The sequence below is a fragment of the Ascaphus truei genome, chromosome 5 (genome assembly GCF_040206685.1).
Source record: "Ascaphus truei isolate aAscTru1 chromosome 5, aAscTru1.hap1, whole genome shotgun sequence".
NCBI classification, from domain to species: Eukaryota; Metazoa; Chordata; class Amphibia; order Anura; family Ascaphidae; genus Ascaphus; species Ascaphus truei.
Window position 1 is genome coordinate 264,356,725 of NC_134487.1, and position 24,260 is coordinate 264,380,984.

Genomic DNA, 24,260 nt, shown 5'->3' on the forward strand with positions numbered 1-24,260 from the left:
TAAACAGGCTAGATATTATGAGAAAGCCTCGTTAGTAGTCTAAGATAAACTAGTTCTCACACAAAATGCCAGGTGGCAGAATAGGCACATCCCATTTAACCCCATAATGATTTTTAGCTTACATACAGTTATTCAGTATTATTATGTATTACAAAATGACATCAGCTTAGTATTGTTATGTATTACAAAATGAGGTAATGTTTAGTGACGTGCAAGCCCCCCCATAAAGGGGTGGAGCTTTAGGTTTTAGGGTATAAATATATGGCATACCGTGTTATTGTTGTAGAGCTTTTGTTTTGAAGCTGTCTCCGTTGTGCACTTGACTTGAATAAATTCACGTGTTATTCTGTTTTCAAAATAACATCAGACTGTGTTTTTTATTTACGCTTTTCTCACATCTCAGACTCTAAAGGCCTCGGTTAGCATGTTAAATGTTAAAGTTCATGACAGTACAATTAGAAAAAGACTGAACAAGTACAGTAGAGGCAATGTTTATTCTAACATTTGCCGTAAACTAGCCGGGTTACATTCTGGGTATGTGCTGGGTATGTGCTGGGTATGTTCTAGGCTAGTTTGAGGCACGTTTAAGGCATTTCTGCATTGACTAACGACCCATAGGATTAACACAGCAGGGATCCCTGGCAGTCCAATTGAGTTTGAATGGGACTGCCAGGGACCCCCGCTGTTAATCTGATAGGCCATTAATCAATGCAGAAATGCTGGGGCTAGTTTAAGGAAAGTTTAAGGCATGTATTAAGAATGTACCTGGGTGTTTCCTGGGTTTTTTGGGGAATTGCCACTGGTTTTTGTTAGAATAAGAGTTGCCTCTACTGTATGGTTTGTTTGGAAGGGTTGCCAGGAGAATCAGGAACCGCAGAACCGCAGCAACCGCCGTATCACCAGGATTAGGTATAGGTAGCGCTCATCTTCCGCCGTCTTGGGCCGTCACAGGCTGTCCTTAGGAGACCCTCCTTCTGGCTGTGTGGAGTCTGTAGAGACGTCTCGGTACTGTGCCCGTTGGAGCCGCCGTCAGGCTCGTCTCTCCGGAGTTCCGTGTAGTTTTGCGGCTGATTCGCGACTTGCCGTAAGGCAATCAGTCTAGGATAGTGTGTAGCAGCTCACAACAAAGTGAATACTCGCGCGGTCGGCACTTTTTCTTCCCGGCGTCTACAGCTATTCGAGATCCCCGCTTCTGGACCCCGCTAGCAGGTTTCGGCGCCAGCTGATAGAGTTCCAGTGAGAAGTCGTCCTGCGTCTTGCTGCCTCTTATAGCAGTAATCTCTTCAGGAGCAAGGACTGAAATAAATATATATATATATATATATATATATATATATATATATATATATATATATATATATATATATATATATATATAGGGAAAAGAGGAAACAACGGCGCAAATACTGCTAACTATACAATATATTGTTGGGCAAAAAAGATTGGGGGTATAGGTGTGATGGCTGGTAACTCTGGAATGAAACAAAGAGAAACAGAATATAGTGAAGTACGTTTAGTCAAGATGTATGCGCAAAGGTAGATCGCTACTTACAAAGAAGCAGATGTAAACAAGCATATAGGATATTATAATCCTCTCCGTCCTGCTGCCTGGAGTTGTGATGTTTATCTCCTCCACGTGGAACGCCGGAATCCACCGTGCCTGTTCTCCTCTGGTTGCAGCTTTACTCCTTGCTTCCTGGTTGTTCCACCAATCTCGCGAGACTTGCCCACTGACGTCACTCAGCCGTGATTTCGGCCGAAATTCAGGTACAATGTCCAGGAGTAACAAGGGATTCTGCTAATGTTAAGATATTCAATAGGGGAGCTAAAAGTATGTCTTAGAGCCTCCTCCCTATGCGTTTTGTCCTGGAACTAGGACTTCATCTGGGGAAATTATATATGCTATTGTGTGTAGCTTAACTTCAGGCAGCAACTGTTACTAATTTCTGGCTTTATTATATCAATTTGCGCACTTAGTACTTATAGGGCCTCATGCAGTAAGCGTTGATAAGGGAATTATCGCCATTTTATAGCCAAAATTGGGTTTGAGATTCAGTAAGCGCCGATAAGTGCTTGATTTCGCCAGGTTTCGGAGCCGATTATTTTGTTATGGCCAGTCGGCTGCCGATAAGCCTGTTTTCGCCACTGATCGCCACTTTTTTAAATCGGCTGGATTCAACAAAAAAAATCAGCTTATCGGGGCTGATCGGCACTACGAAATTGAGATGTTATGGCCAATTTCTCCCGCCAACTAAAGTTGGCAGTTTGGAGGGGAGAACGATCGCTAAGGCTGCCGGAACGGCACTTAGAAAAAAAACTCTTCTGTACATCAATGGAGTCAATGGAGCGGGGACGTATAACAGTATAGTACTGTTTACGTTTCATTGCTCACAATACAAACGTCATTTGCATTACAGTGTGGGGGCATTCCCTGCATTGTGTCACAGCTGACGTGTATTATTTGCATAACATTCTACTTTTACATGTTTTCAGCATTTGCGGGTCACATTACTCATCATGTGATGATGTGGCAAGGGAAAATACTATACTCAACTCTTAAAGGAGAACCTCACCTCATATCACACATTTTACTGAACTGAGCGACAATTATTTACATGATGTTACACATGTCACACATGTCACACATACACCGTATATTCATCTTCCTTTACATTACACAATGCTTGTAATGTGTCACACATCTTTAAACGTTCATGTACATCTGTATTCTCATGTTTACATATAGTTTTGGGTCCTCCCTATTTTCATGACGTCACTTATTGGACGCTCAATCACATTGCATGTTTACATTGTAACCGTAGCATTACAAGCACTTCAACCTAACTTATACACACATGTACAGTAATTCAGCATTGGGACACCTTGTAAACTCATTCTATACCAACTATCCTCATTACAGAAATGCATGCATATGCACACGACTATTCATTGTTGTCAACATGTGACAATAACATGCCTAATTACACATGTTACACCAAACTTTTCCCACGTCAATCTCAGCCTTTTTGTCTAATTACATGACTGACTGTTGCGTTCACAAGTGTTACATGCATTGCACATTACACTATTTATTTTCAAGCAATCTTTGTACAAAGCTTCACGTCACATCATTGGCAAATATCATCATTCCCTGCAGAATACACACAACAAATACTTCTAAGAACAACTGCACACAGCTTGCCACAGAAGTACTTTATTATGTTAATGTAACACCTTGCATTTTACTATGTCACCTGACATCATCACATACCTATTTAAAGGACGCCCATTACCTGCTCATTCACAGCTACTCATTTCAAAATGTTGAGATTGTTTAGGAGACGGAGGAACATTCTTTTCTATGACATGCTTGATGATCAAGAGAATCATATAGGGCAAGGGAGGGACACACCGAGGGACAGTGACAGGGATAGTCACGCGGATACGACAGGGACAAGGAGAGGGACAGGCCAAGGGACAGGTAGAGGGACAGGAGATCAGAGGAGAAGACAGAGGAGACAAGTTGTGCCTCGTCCGCGTGTGTACAGGGAGAGAACCCTGTTAGATGGGATGAGTGAGGAGGAGATTGTAAGTCGCTATCGTTTGAGTTCAGCAGCAATCTTATCTCTTTATGAGGAGATAAGGGGAGATTTAGATTTTTTCACAGCCAGAGGTCGTGCAGTCCCTGGGCTTGTTAAAATGCTGTGCTCATTACATTATCTTGCTTCCGCGTCATACCAGACAACTGTGGGCATAGTGGGCGGGGTCTCGCAATCTACATTCTCGCGGGCCTTGACCCAGTTTCTCTATGCACTCAATAGACGCGCTAGGAATTATATTCATTTTCCTACAGAGGCGACAGAGTGGCTGGAAGTCAGGACTGGCTTTTATAATATAGCAGGGATACCATGTGTGCTGGGTGCAATCGATTGCACACATGTTGCTTTGATTGCACCTAGTCAGAGTGAGCATGTGTACCGCAATCGTAAGCACTACCATTCACTCAATGTACAGGTGGTATGTGATGCGACGATGAGGATAATGCATGTGGTACCCAAATTCCCTGGTTCCAGTCACGTTTCCTCTATCCTGAGGAACTCTTCAGTCTTCCATGCGTTCGAAGAGGGACATTTTGAACATGGTTGGCTGCTGGGTGAGTACACATTTACATGTTCTAACACAAAACACATTTTTATTTAGGAATGTTGGCATTGTACAATTTGATCACTAATGTCAGCTTATGTGTGCTCCATTCATTATAGGTGACTCAGGATACGGAATTAGGCCGTGGCTCTTGACTCCGGTGCTAAACCCTCAAACTGAAGCAGAGGAGAGGTACAATGCAGCCCATATATCTACAAGATCTGTTATAGAGAGGACATTTGGCCTACTCAAGACCAGATTTAGGTGTCTGGACAGAACTGGTGGGGCTCTTCTATACAAGCCTCTAAAAGTGTCTGATATTATCCTTGCCTGTTGCATTTTGCACAATGTTGCACTCAGGCACAATGTACAATCAGACCTAGCTGAGGCTTTGGTAGACGAGCATCCCACCCATGTAGCTGCTGAAAATGAACAAACAGCCAGTGGTGGCCAGACACGCCAGAATCTCATCAATTCATTTTTTTGTTGTAAGTAAAAACATATATGTTCCAATTTCTACTTTTATAGTTACATTATGTTATCTTAACAATAATGTTTTTTTATATACCCTTCTGGTAGGACACAGATGAATATGGGTTGCACACCTTTCTTTTCTCTGCTGTGTGCACAAAGGGATGTGGCACCGGTATGTTATTGTTGCACAGGTTATATAATCCCTCTTCAATTGTACTTTAGTTGTGTGTATGTGAATACAACTGGGGTAACAAAGCACTAATATTTTAGCATTGTGTTGTTCCTTATGCTAACACAATACACATATTATGCCCATACTCATTCATGCTTCTAGTATGCTTACATACAATGTTATTGGTGCAGTGTAACATGTACATCCATATGATGTGTACACCAGGCTGATTTACATTTTGAATGTCATTAAATATACATGGTGTTGCACATTCAACACCAAATACACACTTTGCTGTGCTATAAATCACGTCACTTCATCATTATCATGATGATAATTATCAAGTATTCTCACAATTGTAACGTCAATCACGTGCACATTAGCATAGACACACTTTTTAAGACAACTGTTTGTGTCTGTATCAATTTGTGTAGGATCCATGTATAACACCGACAAATGATAACACCAGCTTTATTATGGTAGCTTATATCATCATATTGACTATACTATGTATTTTTAGAACGTTTAATAAACACAGTAAACTATAGTTAGTTAGGTTAATGAAATATACACAGAAACGTACTTCATTACATGATGTTGATGTCATATTCAGAACATCATGCATTGTAGGGGACCCCAACATCTGGCCAATAACATTATTTGCTACAGTCCCAAACCATTTTATCAACATACCCATGTAACAAGAGATTTTTAACAAAAAATGGCTAGTTGGTTGTAAGTGTCCTTTACATTGGGAGAAGGAGTGGCTCAGTGAGTAAAGACACACACTGGCACTGAGAGTTTGAAGCAGGGGAGTCTGTTTCAATTCCCGGTGTCGGCTCCTTGTGACCTTGGGCAAGTCACTTTATCTCCCTGTGCCTCAGGCGGCAAAAAATAAATTGTAAGTTCCACGGGCCAGGGACCTCAGCCTGAAAAATGTGTCTGTAAAGCGCTGTGTACAACTAGCAGCGCTATACATGAACATGCTCATATTATAGTTATTATTATTATTATTATTATTGTTACATAGTTTCGACAGTCATACGTTCCATTACACAATAGAATACACAAATGTGTTAGCAGAGTGGGAATGGTTGTTATATATAAAACACACCATGCCATAAAATGATAGTAGTCATTAAAGAACACTCAATAAAAATTCATGAGGCACTCTTTTGCAACATCATTATGTTAATTAAGTGCTTATGCAATATAGGCATAAGGGTATCACATTTTTAATTGTTTGTTAATAAGCGCTGCAAGCAATATAAAATTAGTTCCATATGTAGTATAGTAGTCGGTGGCTCCTCCTCACAATCATCTCATATAAAGGTAGACTCTTCTGAAATCATACATTGATCCGATTGTATCTTCCCCGACATCTCTGAAATACAGCAAACACATGATGGTCAAATATGGCACCTTACTATATATGTATCCGTGACAACGCGTTACACAGCTCTATATGATTGTGTACATACACACGTCACTCACTTATATGTTAGAAGTACAAGTGTACATCAGTATGTAATGTTTCTTTAAATTTGTAGCAGGCATAACTATGTATATGAAGTGAACGTTGCCTGTATACTGAAAAATGTGCGCGCACATCTTAGTGTGCGCACGCACTTCACGCTTGGCTCCACTAACTGTTAGCGCATGCGCAAAACAAAGCGTACGTTGTGCGTTCAATACATCTTGAAAATACCAGTAAACATAAAATCTTTATTTCAAATACAATGAAGACGAAACTACATTCGTTCTAAACGAGTACATCTGTATTCTTTTTAAACAGACGTGTTTGGACAGAAAGGACGGCCGATAACACAATGCGCAAATGCAATACGTGTGACGTCATGTTAAACCAGCGTGAAACGCACGCTAACACTCCTCCCATTCAATTAACATTCGGCTAACGCCCAGTTGACGCCTACAAACACTGAGCCGCACACATGACACACTGCAGTTACCGTTACTATAACAAAACATGACAGCCAATAGGCTTTGAGGCGCGCACGTCGCTTGGGGGCGGGACTTACATCCGTAATCCTTTTTAAGGACGCCTTGGCCCATGACAAGGGTCCCACGTCATACGTGGTGGACCCGGTTTTAAATGTTGTAGATGTTGCATGATAACAAAACAGGTATGTGTTAGAGTTAGGGTAAAATGTTGCTAATATGTTTTAAGGGATAGGAAAGTACGTATATTTATTCCGTCAGCAATGTGTACTACTCTTTCACGTTCTACTATATTGTATTAGGAAACAATTTCTTTGTGATCGCTACATGTTATGCAGTGTGCAATGTTACGCTGTATCCACGCATTGAAAGTGAAAATGGTGGTTAAAAAAAAAAAAAAAGTTTAAACGCAGAGTCAACGCATAACGATTGTTATATTTACCATTCTTCTAGAATTAACTCTTCGTCTGGCTGCAACTGGTCGCTCCAGAAATGCAAGGCATTTTCATCCACGCTTGACCCAAACGCTGAATCCAGTATGTCACACATCTCCTCCATGAAGCGCTCATAGGAATCGCCACTGCTTTCTTCAAACAATTGGTCCGGAGGTAGGTTCATTTCTTCGGGTACCCATGCCAATGCATTTTCTGCTGAAAGGCTTGCTACATAATCATAGTAGTTTTGTTCTTGTACAATGTGGGTTTCAGGAATGGAGGGTGCAGATATTGCAGCAGGTATCGATTCACACGGAACAGTAGTAGCGGATCCATTGCTATTGGCATTAGGAATAAATATGCCTTTAAGCACAATATGTGTGCCCTCTTTGACGGTGAAATGTTTTTCCTTCGCAATCTTCCAGAAACCATACTTGTCTTCTAGCTTATCCTGCACAAGTTCAAAACAGTCATTAGTTGATAAAGTGAATCTTTATTGCGCGCATGCCCACGGTCTTGGTAATAAGGATATTTTGCTCGAATCAAATCATAGATTTGGCGTGTGCTTGCTTTGTGTCCGCAAGTTGATAAAATTGCTTCTGATACCATGTATTTATACCCTAACTGCGGATTATGATTTTTAACCAATTCTTCAGCCATTGCAGATTAGCACAAAAGATGTGTGCAGGTATCTGTCCTTTGCTCATAAAAATGAAACTGCTCAATGGCTAACAAATTTCTGTGTTTCCTTTTCAAGGTCAACAAAAGTATAAACTTTTACTCCTCATTTCAAATGCCAATTGGATTTGTAGTTTTAATTGGTTGAACATTTGTGGTTTGTGATAGCCGCTTGTGGGACAAACATGTATCCTTTTTTTTATCTCGTTTCTGAAAACATTCCTACACTTGTAATTAAGTAACATTGAGTTTTCTTGCAAAATAACAAAGAGCACTGTGTGAAAATAGTGCTTAGACAGCCATATCAGTAAATACACACACCTGCAAAATGAAATGTTTCTTTCCCGCATACATTTCTGTGTATTTGAAAGTCTGGTTAACTCCCGGTCTGCATGAGTTTAAATACGTGTGTATCTATATATATATATATACATATATCTCTCTGATAAATATATATATATAGAAAGTGTATATTGTACTATATGTATATTGTGTGTATATATATATATATATATATATATATATATATATATATATATATATATATATATATATATATATATATATATATATATATATATATATATATATATATAATGTGTGTGTGTATATATATATATACAGTGTTCGACAATTGTATACATTTACTCGCCCGGGGCGGGTGGATTTAACCCCCGGGCGAGTAAATATTGGCACAAGCAGCACACGTGTATTTTTTAAATATCCCGCGCTCGCGCTGCTGTTTTTCCCGCGCTCGCGCTGGAGAAAAAAAAAAAATCCAGCTCTCTGATCACTGCCTTCGCTCATCCCCCGCCTCTCAGCAACTTCCCCTCCTCAGCTCTTCCACTCCTCCCCCTTCCGCCAGCCAGCCCCTTCCACACCTGTCTGCCTCAGGCCCCTGCAGGGCCATCCGCCCCCCCCCTCCCTCCCACCGGGCCATCCGCCCCCCCTCGCATCGGCCTATCCACCACCCCCTCCCATCGGGCCATCCACCACCCCCTCCCATCGGGCCATCCACCCCCCCCCCCTCACCCCAATCTCTCCCGGCCTCCGTCCCCCCACCCCTCACCCCACGCGTGCCTCTCCCTGCTCTAAGCAGGGGAAATCCCCTACCGGAGCCTCTCCCTGCTCTAAGCAGGGGAAATCCCCTCACCGGACCCTCTCCCTGCTCTAAGCAGGGGAAATCCCCTCACCGGAGCCTCACCCTGCTCGGTCTAAGCAGGATACTGCGGTGTCGGCGTCCCCCTCTGGAGGGGGCGCGGCCCCTTGCAGAGGCCCTCCTGCCGTGCGGAGGCCCCCGCTGCCATGTGCGACCCCCCTGCCTTGCAGAGGCCCTCCTGCCGTGCGGAGGCCCCCGCTGCCATGTGCGACCCCCTGCCTTGCGGGTGAGTGTTTGTGTGTGTGAGTGACAGACTGTGTGTGTGTTTGTCTGAGTGAGAGTGGGTGTCTGTGTCTGTGAGTGTGTCACCCTCTCTCCCTCTCCCTGTGTCACCCTCTCCCTGTGTCACCCTCTCCCTCTCCCTGTGTCACCCTCACCCTGTGTCACCCTCTCCCTCTCCCTGTGTCACCCTCTCCCTGTGTCTCCCTCTCCAAGTGTCACCCTCTCTCTCCCTCCCTCTCCCTGTGTCACCCTCTCCCTCTCCATGTGTCACCCTCTCCATGTGTCACCCTCTCCATGTGTCACCCTCTCCCTGTGTCACCCTCTCCCTGTGTCACCCTCTCCCTGTGTCACCCTCTCCCTGTGTCACCCTCCCTCTCCCTGTGTCACCCTCTCCCTCTCCCTGTGTCACCCTCTCCCTCTCCCTGTGTCACCCTCTCCCTCTCCCTGTGTCACCCTCTCTCTCCCTCTCCCTGTGTCACCCTCTCCCTGTGTCACCCTCTCCTTGTGTCACCCTCTCCCTGTCTCTGTGTCACCCTCTCCCTGTCTCTGTGTCACCCTCCCTGTCACCCTCCCTCTCCATGTGTCACCCTCCCTCTCCCTGTGTCACCCTCCCTCTCCATGTGTCACGCTCCCTCTCCCTGTGTCACCCTCCCTCTCCCTGTGTCACCCTCCCTCTCCCTGTGTCACCCTCCCTCTCCCTGTGTCACCCTCCCTTTCCCTGTGTCACCCTCCCTCTCCCTGTGTCACCCTCCCTCTCCCTGTGTCACCCTCCCTCTCCCTGTGTCACCCTCCCTCTCCCTGTGTCACCCTCCCTTTCCCTCTCCCTGTGTCACCCTCTCCGTGTCACCCTCCCTCTCCCTGTGTCACCCTCCCTCTCCCTGTGTCACCCTCTCCCTGTGTCACCCTCTCCGTGTCACCCTCCCTCTCCCTGTGTCACCCTCTCTCCCTCTGTCAGCCTCTCTCCCTCTGTCACCCTCTCCCTGTGTCACCCTCCCTCTCCCTGTGTCACCCTCTCTCCCTCTCCCTGTGTCACCCTCTCTCCCTGTCCCTGTGTCACCCTCTCTCCCTCTCCCTGTGTCACCCTCTCTCCCTGTCCCTGTGTCACCCTCTCCCTGTCCCTGTGTCACCCTGTCCCTGTCCCTGTGTCACCCTCTCCCTGTGTCACCCTCCCTCTCCCTGTCACCCTCCCTCTCCCTGTGTCACCCTCCCTCTCCCTGTGTCACCCACCCTCTCCCTGTGTCGCCCTCTCCCTCTCTCTGTCACCCTCTCTCTGTCACCCTCTCTCTGTCACCCTCTCCCTCTCTCTGTCACCCTCTCCCTCTCTCTGTCACTCTCTCCCTCTCTCTGTCTCCCTCTCCCTCTCTCTGTCACCCTCTCCCTCTCTCTGTCGCACTCTCTCTGTCGCACTCTCTCTTTGTCTCTCATTCTCTCACTGTGTGTGTCTCTCATTCTCTCTCTTTCTCTGTGTGTCTCTTTCTCTGTGTGTCTCTCTTTCTCTCTGTGTGGGTGTGCCGCTCTGTGTGTGTGTGTGTGGGTGTCTGTCTGTCTGTCTCTCTCTGTCTCTCTCTGTGAAGCGCCGACGTCTAGACACTGGTTAAGGGGTTCAGGAAACTAGTCATTCACATCTGGCTTTTATTTCTAGATCCGACATTGACACACACACACACACACACGACTAATTGTAGTATAATGTAATACAATAAATACATTTATGTCAAAAACGAATGTTGTTCTGACTAGGAATTTATTAAATGTATTTTATTTATATATTTTATTTTAAAGCGGGGTTGAGGGCGGGACTAGGGGCGGAGTTGGGGGTGGGACTAGGGGCGGAGTTGGGGGCGGGACTAGGTGGCGAGTAGATTTTTTGGTTGGGCGAGTAGATTTTTGGGTGATTTGTCGAACACTGTATATATATATATATAAATATATATATGTGTGTGTGTGTGTGTGTGTGTGTGTGTGTGTGTGTATGTGTGTGTATGTGTATATATATATATATATATATCTATATATATATATATATATATATATATATATATATATATAATGTATCTTTTATTTTTATTTTTATATTGCAGGAGTACACACAACATATTGATGGCAGTAAGTAGGCCTTGTATGAAACCTATTTAAATGGTGATAAACATGAGTGAATTAAGTAATAAACATTTGTTTGCGCCCAATACTGTTAGAGGCTCACACTTAGTATAGTTTTCAAACATTAGGCCTGTATTATTAAAATACTGTGTTTTCACAAGGAAGCATGAAGTGTATGTTTTTTGTAAATACATCTATACCAGTTTAGATAGTACTATATATACATACACACACACACACACACACACACACACACACACACACACACACACACACACACACACACACACACACACACACACACACACACACACACACACACACACACACACACACACACACACACACACACACACACACACACACACACACACACACACACACACACACACACACACACACACACACACACACACACACACACACACACACACACACTGTGTGTGTGTGTGTGTGTGTGTGTGTGCATATATGCATACATACTACATATATATTAGTATAAATTCAGAGATGTTCTTGAAACAAGAACACATAAATGATTAAAGGACAACATTACAATGCCCAAGCAAGGCAAAGGTAAGTAATATTTTACACATAATCCTGCTGTACACGTACAAGAAAGATGTTTGCAGTTAAATAGGTTTTTTTTTAATTGCATGTGAATAATATGCACATGCAATGATTACATCAAGTAACACACCCAAATGCAATGTTTTGCTGCAAAGTCAATGGCAGCTTCTCTAAACTTAGCAACTGGCTCCTGGTGGACCATTACTGAACAGACGATTAATACATCAATATTTATAACACTATTCTTTAATTAGGACTGTTAACATTTCCAAAACTTCACGTGTACAAGAACATACTTGAAAGTTTGGAAACAACACAGTCTTCTGCATACATACAATATTAATTAGATAATCTGAAGTCAACAAAACAAGGCCAAAGACATATTTAGTGAATTATAACATTTATTTTTTTTGTTCCTTTTGAGATCGAGTAACAGGCCTGCTTGTTGTCTCTTGTATTTTCCTTTTTCGTTTGACAACAACTTTAGCCACAACAGAACCACTTTGACTGGCCTCTGGCACTTCACGGGCAGGGCTTGTGGCCAGTGACTCACCTACAGGGCTTTTGGGCAGTGACTGTTCACCTACAGGGCTTTTGGGCAGTGACTCACCTACAGGGCTTTTGGGCAGTGACTCACCTACAGGGCTTTTGGGCAGTGACTGTTCACCTACAGGGCTTTTGGGCAGTGACTGTTCACCGACAGGGCTTTTGGGCAGTGACTCACTTACAGGGCTTGTGGGTAGTGACTGTTCACGGACAGGGCTTGTGGCCAGTGACTCACCGACAGGGCTTGTGCCCACTGACACATGTGAGCAAGTTGGTAGACACTGCACAAGTGATGGTTGGTCTGTTTCATGTGTGTCTTTTTTTGTTTTTGACCAAAAACTGGTCAGTAGTAACTGCTTGTGTTTTGTTTGTGTCGCCTCCTTTGTAGGTGTCAGCTGCTGATTTTGTACCGATGGCAGCGGTAGCATGTCGTCAGGAACCTGCACAGCAATGTCTGCTACTTGACCGGTAACATTCGGACCTGGTGAATGAAGATCAGAAGCATGTGGTGAAAACTGACCAGCATGAACAGATCCTGCCTGTGAGGTGTTCAAGTTGAATTGTGGTACATTAGTCATTCTCAAGTAATTAGCTTGTGTTTGCTGAACAACTAATGCTTCGAATGAGGTGTTGATTTTTTGCAACTGTTTAGGCACTTCAATGAAGACTCTGTGGAGATGTGCCAATTGTGAAACTGTTTCTTCCTGCAGTGCAATCATCCTTTCCAGCACTGTCATCAGGTCAGAATGGCGACGATTTTCTGCTTCCACAATTTTTCCCTCAGAAGCTACAATTGCATCGTATGTGGTATTTGCTGGACGATTTGGCGGTAAAACAGTTTCAATTGGAACCTCTTCATGGTCACTTGCTTGTATTTGTGTGTCTATGGCGGCATCATCATCATCATCATCATCATAATCCTCATCATCATGTTCTACAAATAAATGTACACATTATTAAATGGCATGTTAATCTCTGCTGTGTTACTATGTAATTCTACTGTGTCATAAGTAACAACTAACATGTTTCCATACGTTTTATAACCTCACATTAAAAACTACCTTGACTTAAGAATAATGTTTGGACTCAGTATGAAATATGAGTGAATGAAAACTTGCTGTAAACTCACAACTCCTACATGATAGTTAACATCACTAACACAATACATGTTGCCTTACACTTCATTTTCACTGACACTAAGTAATCCTATTTAAAGAAGATGTGCAAAACAAATAATGAACATGACAACATAACATATAGAAGAGCACATATTATATGGCCACCAACTGATACACTCACCTTCTAGGTGTGTTGAGCTGGCTGACCCAGGTGAAGACACTTGTTCCGTCTCAGGTGACACATGTCCTTCAGGGGCAACTATATATAACAATAACATAAGTTTTACATTTACATGTGTAAATATTGAACAAACAGTTATTGTATGTTCTGTATTTATGAGTACCTAACAGCATAATTTCCTTAACCCAAAATGTGTGTGTGAAAGTGAACATAAATAGTTGTAATAACAATGTACATGCCTGTGTACTTAGAACTTTTGAGTTCCCTAACATAAAACATACTATGTTTCTGCAGTAATGCGTGAGGATAAATAGATTAAATTTGTACATAAAAATCATATGTTGTGTAGTGATATCAGTATCATAATGTACATAACTATCATGAGATGACCATTCACAATGGTTATCATGAAGGTGGTCATATTGCAAAAAGTGTTGTTTTTGGTAGAGGATATGTGTGGTACATTAATAGAAGATGTGGCACACCTGAATGTGGCTGTCACTCAACAAGACAACACATGCAGTGTGTGATAATGTGTCGTTGATAGTAGTTCAACTATAGTTATGAGTGAACAAATGTGTGACGTACGCTTTGATAAGTAATGAGTTGTTGGGGCATTTAGTAGCTAAAGTGTAGCTTTCAAATGAGTGTGATTAACTTCAGTTGTGCTAGTCAGGTTGTAATAACGGTATTCCCTTCCCCAAAAAGCCTAATCAGCCACACCTTTCAATTACTTGAAACAGGTGAAAATGGTGTGAACTAAGTTGACCCTAAAACGAGCCTGTAATTTGTGTGTGTGCTGAACCCCACCCCCTCTGTTGAAGTGTATGCTGTGATGAGATATTAATTGCAGCTGCTTTAACACAATGGTAGATGAGCTAAATAGTCGTGTGCAGTTTTAAAGTTATGAAAACAATGACATAACATATGATACGTGTGCCTAATTATGCTGTCTGTATATGAGTTAAAGCAAAAATGGACCTTTTCATAAACAACTATAGATGTGTTAGTGCAAGTGATGTTTGTAGGCAGTTGCATGCAATATATTTGATGCATGCTTAAAATAGGCAGTAATGTCATGTTTGTCGGAGTAAAATAAATAAAATACACAATAATATTCTACATATTTATGTTCTGTACCTGTAGCTAGTAATAATTTCTCATTAGCATGTGTTACACATGTGTACTACCCTGTTGTTCCCCATCTTCGCCCACCATCAATTGCTTCCACTGCAGCAATGCATTTTGGGAATTCACATGTAAATGAGCACGCAATGGCACGTGCTATATTAGTTACTGCTTTTAGTAGGACTACAACATATATGTGTATTTTGAGATATATATATACAGAATCAGATATATACATATATAGATGCAGGTATGCTTATATTGTGAAGACAGTATAAAAAGCAGTGTAAATATGCAAAATAACTGTAAGCAACGACACGCCTAGTACAGTAATATTTCTCACCTGGTGGAAATTGTGAGGGATAAATTCCAATATCACGGTCACCAGGTAAGCCTTCCACGACGACGGGAAGTAATTTTGCCCGAAGCAGCTCCTCCAATGGAGTTAATATCAGACGTTGTGGTGTCGGCCCACCTCCAGTGCCAGTAGCATGCACGCGTTGCTGTTGTATTTTCTTTTTCAATTTGGACCTAATATCATCAAATCTCTTGTGACAATTCCGCTTGTCCCTCACATGATTCCCACACGCATTGACACCAATGACTATTGTGTCCCACATTTCTTTTCTGCTTGATGAACTTGTCCGCCCTTGAAAAACATATAAAATATATGAGGTAACTTAATAATAATAGAAGCACCAGTTTCCTACACTGCTAGCTGTTCCAAGAGATAGCAAACATGCTGTTTTATGTATAATATGTGAAGCACATGAGCATTCACTACTAAACCTATACATGTAAGCAAGGTTGCATTCATATTGTATGCAGTTATGGCAAATTGACCGCCTGTGTTTAGTTGTCCTTGTAAGGCATGATAAAAAGCTGTGTTTCCAGACTAATTAACATAGAAAGATATTCTGAACCCATATTTGCATATGAACAAAACTCAGATGACCTAGGATCACATGTATTTGAATAATAAATGTAAAGGTACACTTACCTAGTAAATGTCCATATATACTGTCATAGTGCTCCAGAATGCCAGTGACAAGAGCTGTATTTTCCTGGTCATTGAAGCGAGGATTACGTGGCTTCTCCACACGTTTCCTCCGAGCAGGTTTAGGGTCAGAGCTTGGCTGGTGCTGACTGGACTCTCCTTCTTCCAATGGAAGAGCCTCCAAAAGCTGGCCACCAGCAAGCACGCCACCACCAGACACCCCATCAGCAACTGCGCCACCAGCAGCACTCCCAGCACCAGCACTCCCACTCCTAGCACCAGCACTCCCACTCCTAGCACCAGCACTCCCACTCCTAGCACCAGCACTCCCAGCACCAGCACTCCCACTCCCAGCACCAGCACTCCCACTCCCAGCACCAGCACTCCCACTCCCAGCAACAGCACTCCCACTCCCAGCAACAGCACTCCCACTCCCAGCAACAGCACTCCCACTCCCAGCAACACCACTCGCAGCACCAGCACTCCCACTCCCAGCAACACCACTCGCACTCCCAGCAACATCACTCCCCTGAACAGTACGTTCACTCCGACGCGTACTCGCACGAGTAGCACTCCCACTCCCACCAGCATCACTCTTCCCACGCTTTGCAGGCATACTTCCAGCACTCACAAAAAACAGACAACAAATGTACAGCCAATCACACGAAACACTTCCACATATAAAACAAGACAAAGATGTAAACAAAACAACAATGGACAAAGCTCACCCAATACACAACAAGTCTCTCAGTCAATATGCAAATCTTCAATCAGCCAGCTCAGTGCGTCTCTCTCTCTCTCACTCCCAACAACACAGAGAATGATTAGCAGTACACGTTGCCTTTAAATATGGCGCGCTATCCAATACATGCTTGTTTCGCCTGATTCAGCAAGATTTGTGATTGGGCAACCTAACAGCACCCCGCCATGCACGCCGATACACCTGTGTGTGATCGGCTAATCATCGTGAGAGTGGGCGGATTTGTTTTCGGCTTGATTTTGAATGTATTCGGCACTTACTGCATACGGAGAGGAAAAATCGCCAATAACATGACTAATCGGTAAGCTTGCCGATTTCACATAATCGATGCTTACTGCATGAGGCCCATAGTCTTTCTCTCTCTCTCTCTCTCTATATATATATATAATATATATATATATATATATATATGCAAATATAACTGTATGCTCGTCTGCATGTCTTAGGCAGGTCTGCAACCCCGCCTTTCCCCATTATCACCCAGCATACAGCACTTCCACTGCAGCAAGGGATTCTGGGAAATGACATGCAAATGAGCACACAGTGTCACTTTTTGCCTCAATAACCATTTTTAACAAGGTTCCCTATAGGCTTAAGCTTGCTGCATGGTCACAGCTTTGAGCACAGCCAGGGTTAAGGTGCATACCCAGAAAACCACCCACAGACAGCTGTTTCGACCTTGATGGGTCTCATCAGTGTGGTGTTGATTTTACTGGGAATGCAAGAGAGGCTATGGGATAGGCTAAACCATAATACTGAGTTAAGTTATGGTGAGTAAAAAAAGTGACAAAAAAAAATATATATATATATATACATACACACATGCATATATATACACACATGTTTAAATGGTGCTATTTGTATTGCAATTTAACAGGTTTAAATATTTTTTATATTTTTAATACAGGCTGATCTTCAATATGGATAAGGCTGAGGCGGGAACCAAAAAAAAGGAAAGTTGATTATGATGCCCAATTCCTGGACGAATGGTTGGAAAGGGCAGAATACAAGTCCTGGTTAACGAAACTGGACAAAAACACTGTAAAATGTAAAATTTGTAGTGTAACGTTTACAGTAAGGCATGGTGGTATGTATGTATGTCTTTATTTATATAACGCTTCACATTAGTACTACACGTGACAATCATATAAATAACAAATACAGTAATACAAATAACAGATCATGGGAATAAGTGCTTCAGACATAAAAGTAACATTTCGGAAGAGGGGTCCCTGCTCCGGGGAGCTTACAATCTAATGAGAAGGCAATCAATACACATCTCAACAGCAAGAAACACAAGGGACTGGTTCACACTGTCTCAACAAACCAAGTGTTGGCAACTTTTCTTCCAAAGAAAAATACTGCAGAAGACTTGAAAGTTGCTATAGCGGAAATTACCCAAGTATACCATGGGGTAAGCCATCATCATAGATAACTGAGTATAGACTGTGGTATTAAAATAAACTCAAAAATTTACCATGATTCAAGTTTGGCCAAAAAAAATTCATTGCGGAAGAACGAAGTCAGAGATGTTGGTAGAAAATGTATTACATCCTAAATCTATCTAAATTATATTGCATGAAATGACCAGTGATAGTCATTTGCAACTTCCATTTTCCATTGCAACTGACGCCTCAAATAAAGGCAATAGGAAGTTTTTCCCAATTGCTGTAAGATATATTTTCATATCAAAAATGGGATTTAAAACAAATTTATTGACTTCTATGAAGACTCCCAAGAGACATCTGCGGCTATTGTCGATAAAATCCAACATTGTCTCTCAAAATGTAATGTACAAATTGAAAATATGGTTTCTTACACAGCTGACAATGCATCGGTCAATGATGGCAAAAATAACTCTGCCTACCAGAATCTTTTGTTATTGAATGGAAATATGTTTAAAACTAATTGACGTTGCCAAATAATACACAATACTTCAAAAAATGCATGTACATTTTTGTCATATGACATTGAAAATTTAGTGACAAAAGTTTTTTCTGAATTTTCCGACAGTGCGAAAAGAACAAACGAATTAAAGCAATGCTTTGATTTTCTTAATATAGAATATGAAAAAGTTTTGAGGCATGCCCCAACACCATGGCTTTCATTATTTAAAGCTGTTGAACATTATTGTTGTGTTGGCCAGCAGTAAAAACCTATTTCATTCAGCAAGGTGAAGATAACTAATAAATTCGTTTGGGTTTTTATTAAAGACCAACAGGATGAACTTCAGAATGATATACTGCTGTGACCACGTTTATCCTAAAACATACCCGAAAATTTTCGGGCATGTTTGCTGGTTGTCACGGGTCTTCTCCATGCGGCCCGAAAGCGGCCCGAAAACAGCTGACAACAGCTGATAGCGCTAATAGTGCTAGACAAAAAAAGCGCTTAGCGCTGAACAATGGCGCGCTTGCGCTAGACAATGGCAATGCCCGGCAATGCCCGCAGGCGCACAAAACGGCCGGGAAACGGCCGTGAACGGGCCGCATCATCCCGCGATTTGCCCGCGATTTTTAAAATTGCGGGGAAAAGGCCGCAGAAGAATAAAAGTGGCCGCCACTGTACGTACACATTTATCAATCCCAGAACTTTACATATATTTCGTACACCATTTTATGCATTTAATGACCCAAATGCTGTTATTACTTGAATATACCACGATAACATGTACTGAAGTACATAAAATAATGTTGTCCTTAATAAACAAATTGCAAACCAGGGTCACCGACAAATATTTTGGCAGTAAAGTGAATCAGTCCCTTAAACATCATACAGAAAGAGATACACAAATGTTTGTGAGAGAGGCATTGCAAGTTTATAATAAAGCAATTGCCTATTTGACGAAATGGCACGATTTCGAAAATAGTCCATTTCAGGTGTTTACACTTTTAAATTTAAAGGAAGAAAATTTCTATATTCACGATGTTCTTTGAATAGTTATTGTGCTAAAATTACATTGAATGAAGACATATTATTTGATGAGGTGCACACATTAAAAAATCTGTTACCTAAAATAAAAACCACTGCATCTACTTGTTCTGTAGATCAAAAAGGGGTACAAATATTTGCTAGCGCTGAAAATGTTACAGAATTACCCAAAGTTGTTGCTACAATATTAGCTGTGCCAGTAAGCAATGCTTTCGTGGAAAACATCTTTTCCCTACTGGGCAACATTTGGACAGATGAAAGGAATAGAATGTCAGTAAATTTAGTGAAAGCGGAGATTTGTACACAAGTTAATTATAACATGACCTGTCAAGAGTTTCTTACATATGTAGGTGATCCAGAACAAACTGATTTGCTGAAAAGTGTGATGGGGAATTCAAAATATAGTTTCAAATTTAAAGGCAACATTTAAAAGTACACAGGATGGGGGTAAGCAACCTTGTTCAACCAAATTTCAGTTTTGTCTGAAGTGTTCTTAATTTTTGTTAATTATACTGATAAATGTATCTGATCGTCGTATCTGATTTGGGTTAATATTTTATTGATATAAAATATTCGTGCATACAAAAGTTTGTGATTCTTTTTATTTTTGTTTGTTTTTGTATATATTAAAATCTGACTTGTGATCCCTTTGTATGCAATATACGACATTTGATGCCGGGAGGTCGCCAGAGTGTGCCGGAAGACACTACTCAATGTCCTTCAAATTTATTTTTCTCTGGGTTGACCATCTGTTGGAGGTACAAACCCTGCATACAGACACACACATACAGACACAGACACACACATACACAAACATACATACAGACACACATACAGTACATACAGACATACATACACACACACACACACACACACACATACATACAGACACACATACATACAGACACACACACATACATACACACATACATACAGACACGCATACAGACACACACACACACACACACACACACACACACACACACACACACATACAGACATACACAAATACAGACACACACACATACATACAGACACACACACATACATACAGACACACACACACACAGACACACATATACAGACAGACACACACACGCACACACACAGTGTGTGTATGTTGTGTGTCTGTGTGTGACACACACACACACATACATACACACACACACACAGACACACACACACACCTATGAGACCCCAAAAGGTTGAAAGAGCTGTCTGTGATCAGGTTACTGGATCTACACTTCTGTAAACCAGGCAGTGCTGAAAAGTTGTGTATGCGGCAGGCGTACTCTTATGGGGATCCATGTTACAATGGATAAGAAGTAAAAGATGACACAGTGATTTGCATATCATTTCCCAGTATCCCTCGCTGCAGTGGAAGCAGAGATAATGGGGAAGGGCAGGCTGCAGACCTGTCTCAGACGTGAATGTGCTCACAAGGGGGATTTTTATTTGCTAATTAACCCACAAAAGACTATAATATCCTAAAAAAATAAATTAAAATAGTGTGGTAATAATAAAAGGTTGTGTTCTTTCATTTGAAGCATTTAACATTTTAAATAGCGTCACAAACGCTGACGCCTAAGACAGAAATCTTTCACTGCGGGATCTTGTCAAGAGCGCGGCTGTTCTTTAAAAAAATCTGCGGCGTGCGGGAAAACAGACTACGCAGGCAGAGGAGCGAAGAGAAACTGAGTGCGCATGAAATCCGATTGGGTCAAGATATCGAAACCAGAAGGAACATTGTCACGGAAACCCGCAGCGGGAACGCCTTCGCAATATACGGGGCGGAGAATTTCCCTGAGAATCCGCTGCGTGGTTAGCAGGGAAAAGTCCCTTTGCATATTAATGACGCAATACACAGGACTAGGCTTTTAGTTTCACGTTTTAATTTGGAAGGATTACTATGTCATTGTATAAGGGTAACAATAGCATTCCCCGCCTAACTGTACCTTTTGAGCAGGTGTGATTAAAATCTAAGTATATCTTGTACTTATTGAAGAAGCAGTCAGTTATATACAGGGATATACCAAATAAGTAAACATGGAAAGGATGTTGATCCAGGGAGTAATCTGTGATCTGATTGCCAATTCTTTGAGTCAGGAAGGAATTTATTTTTCCCCTTATGTGATTTTATCGGATATGACACTGGTGTTTTTTGTTTGCCTTCCTCTGGATCAATAAGGAAGTATAGATATAGTATAAAGTATCTGTCGTCTAAATTTATCATAGGTTAAACTTGATGGAGGCATGTCTTTTTTCAACCTCATCTACTATGTAACTATGTAACTATGTGGTAATCGAGAGCTATATTTATTTGTATAAATCTATTGCCCTGTTGAGGAGATAGAAACGTTTGAAATATTAAGTATTCAGCAGCAAAAATTGAGCCTACTTGAGTCTGGTGGTTACCAAGCTAGAGATGAACAATACAGGTAGTCCTCGCTATCCAACGTTTCACTCTACAACGAATGGCATATCCAACGCTTTACAATGCAACCCAATGGGCCCTTTTTCGACGCCGGAATGCTTTATCCTGAATGCGCTGATGCCTGAATGCGTTATCCGTCGCCTGAATGCGTTATCCAACGCTCACTGCCACTGATTAACATGGGACTCGCTTTACAACGGTGTCACTATCCAACGCTACTTCCAGAACGGATTCCGTTGGATAACCGAGGACTGCCTGTACCCTGTTTTTATAGACATGCTTATGGAGTGAGATACTAACATTATACCCATAGTTGCCACTTCTTCAAAGACTACGGGTTTTGGCCTCGTATCTCCAGGCTATAGGTTTACCTGCTAAACCTCCAGATGGCGGCATCCCCGGGTGGGCGGACGGCATGCTACAGGCATTTTCCCCCTGCAACTCTACTCAATATGGCCGCGTGGCGTCAAATTGTGCTGCGTTGCCATGTCAACGGGAACACAAGGTGACGTCACCGCATCATGTGATGCCCATTGCCATGACAATGCGGCCAGGTTCTACAAACGAACGAACACCGGGCCAGCGGGGAAAGCCAGGTATCTATACCGTAGATTGTACCGTGATGTACCTGGACGTGGAGCGGACAGGGTAAGCCTTCCTGAAGCCGGCGCCGCCAGACCCCAGTTAGGTGTGTATTTCCCAGTTTTGTATTACATTGTATGCCTGCTGGTTTTACCAGAATAAACCTCAATTGATTCCACTACCTTGTCCTGCCTAGTGAAGGTAAAGGTGTTAAAAGTACTGGTCTCCCGTGACAAGGAATGTATGTGGGAAATGGGTTGATGCTCAAGTGCTTGGTCCCACACAAATAACAATTTTCAATAATCAAAAGGATGACAACATATGGGGACAATGATCCATAAGGCAGTGATAACAATAACAGTCTTTAGACCTATTTTAGGGCTCTATAACACCCTGAAGGTGTGGAATGGCATACCTATACCCTTCTGTTTGATCTCCCGTGACAGCCTGTAATAACTGAAGCTTAGTATTAGAATAAATAATGAATTGTAAACTAAATACAAAGAATCTGTATTTTCAAACAAGTATTGTTTATTTTCAGTTTAATTTGAGGTTTAGGTAATAAGATGAGAAAGCAACCCCCCCTGGAAGACAGCAGGGTCTTCATTAGACATTCAGGCAGGGCTCACTTGGGGGGCAAGTATATGTGGTGGGTTGTGCGTATACACATATATATATAAATATATGAACAGAAAAAGAGAGAGAGCGCACGCCCCATAGCATAATACTGCGTAATTTATTATAAAAATGGGGAAGGGATGGAAGGGGGGGGGGGGGGAATCGCACTCACAGGATAAAAAATATTAAAATGCAGTTTGTGAATAAATTCACCACCATCCGGTACTGCTGGGCAAGGTCCCTTCACGGTAGCTGTTCCAGATCACCTCCAGATCACCTCCAACCGGATAAGGATGCCTTTGTACCGACTGTGTGCTGATCGAATTCAGCTCTCCACTCCGAATGGCCGCTGTTATCTTCCCGCGCTTCGTGTGGCCTCATGCGCGTGCGCAGCGTCTTCGTGACGTAATCGCGCTTCCTCAGTCTCCCTGACGCGTTTCGTCACCAATCGGCGACTTTCTCAAAGGGCTGATGGATCATGGGTGAACGTCCTGCCCTTTTATATACAACCAGTCCAGTAATTCGTGATTAATCACAGGGTGATATTTAACCCTTAATTTGCTTTTAAGTTACTGCTTAATTCAATGGATACTGCAAATGACTGGCAGCAAAAGGAGCAAGTTTGGAAACATTTTCTATGGAGATAATCACTCACTATGGGAGGATCTAAATCACTTAATGCATATACAAAATACAATAAATTACATTATTAAAACTGCATTACACTCTAAAAATAAAAACAAATGTAATTCATATGTTGGGATAAATTAACTGACAGACTGAATACATCTAACTCAAATAAAAAATAATACACATATTAGTTAAACAAGTACTGCATATAAAGGATGAAATAACAATATATTCCTACATGTAACAATGGGTTAAAGTTTAAACATTACATTGTATTAATATACACATAACAAAAGTGTTAATAGTAGACAATGTGTTATTTCATCAAGGAACAGGGAAGCTAAGGGAAGTGAATGGGAGAGAGAAAGAGTTATAAGGATATGTGTATAAAATACACCAAAACTGTATGTGTGTATAATTATGA

The 24,260-nt window shown here is 42.0% G+C and overlaps 1 protein-coding gene across 1 annotated transcript; it reads right to left on the reverse strand.

Annotated features, from left to right (window-relative positions):
- Window positions 1-1,413: 1,413 nt before the first annotated feature.
- LOC142494736 (uncharacterized) lies at window positions 1,414-22,402 on the reverse strand. The gene is made up of 4 exons (XM_075599172.1): window positions 22,378-22,402; window positions 13,757-13,834; window positions 12,414-13,391; window positions 1,414-1,472 (listed from the first exon to the last, which is right to left on the reverse strand). Exons 1-4 carry the CDS (start codon window positions 22,400-22,402, stop codon window positions 1,414-1,416), a joined length of 1,140 nt encoding a protein of 379 aa, XP_075455287.1.
- Between the last annotated feature and the right edge of the window lie 1,858 nt (window positions 22,403-24,260).

Bases quoted from the DNA above. Each gene is read 5' to 3' on its own strand.
- LOC142494736 (XM_075599172.1), bottom strand. From the start codon at position 22,402: ATGCCGCCATCTGGAGGTTTAGCAG. The intron at 13,835-22,377 runs GTAAACCTATAG...TGTTATATATAG, and splicing joins GCCATCTGGAGGTTTAGCAG to TTGCCCCTGAAGGACATGTG. The intron at 13,392-13,756 runs GTGAGTGTATCA...ATTTATTTGTAG, and splicing joins CAGCTCAACACACCTAGAAG to AACATGATGATGAGGATTAT.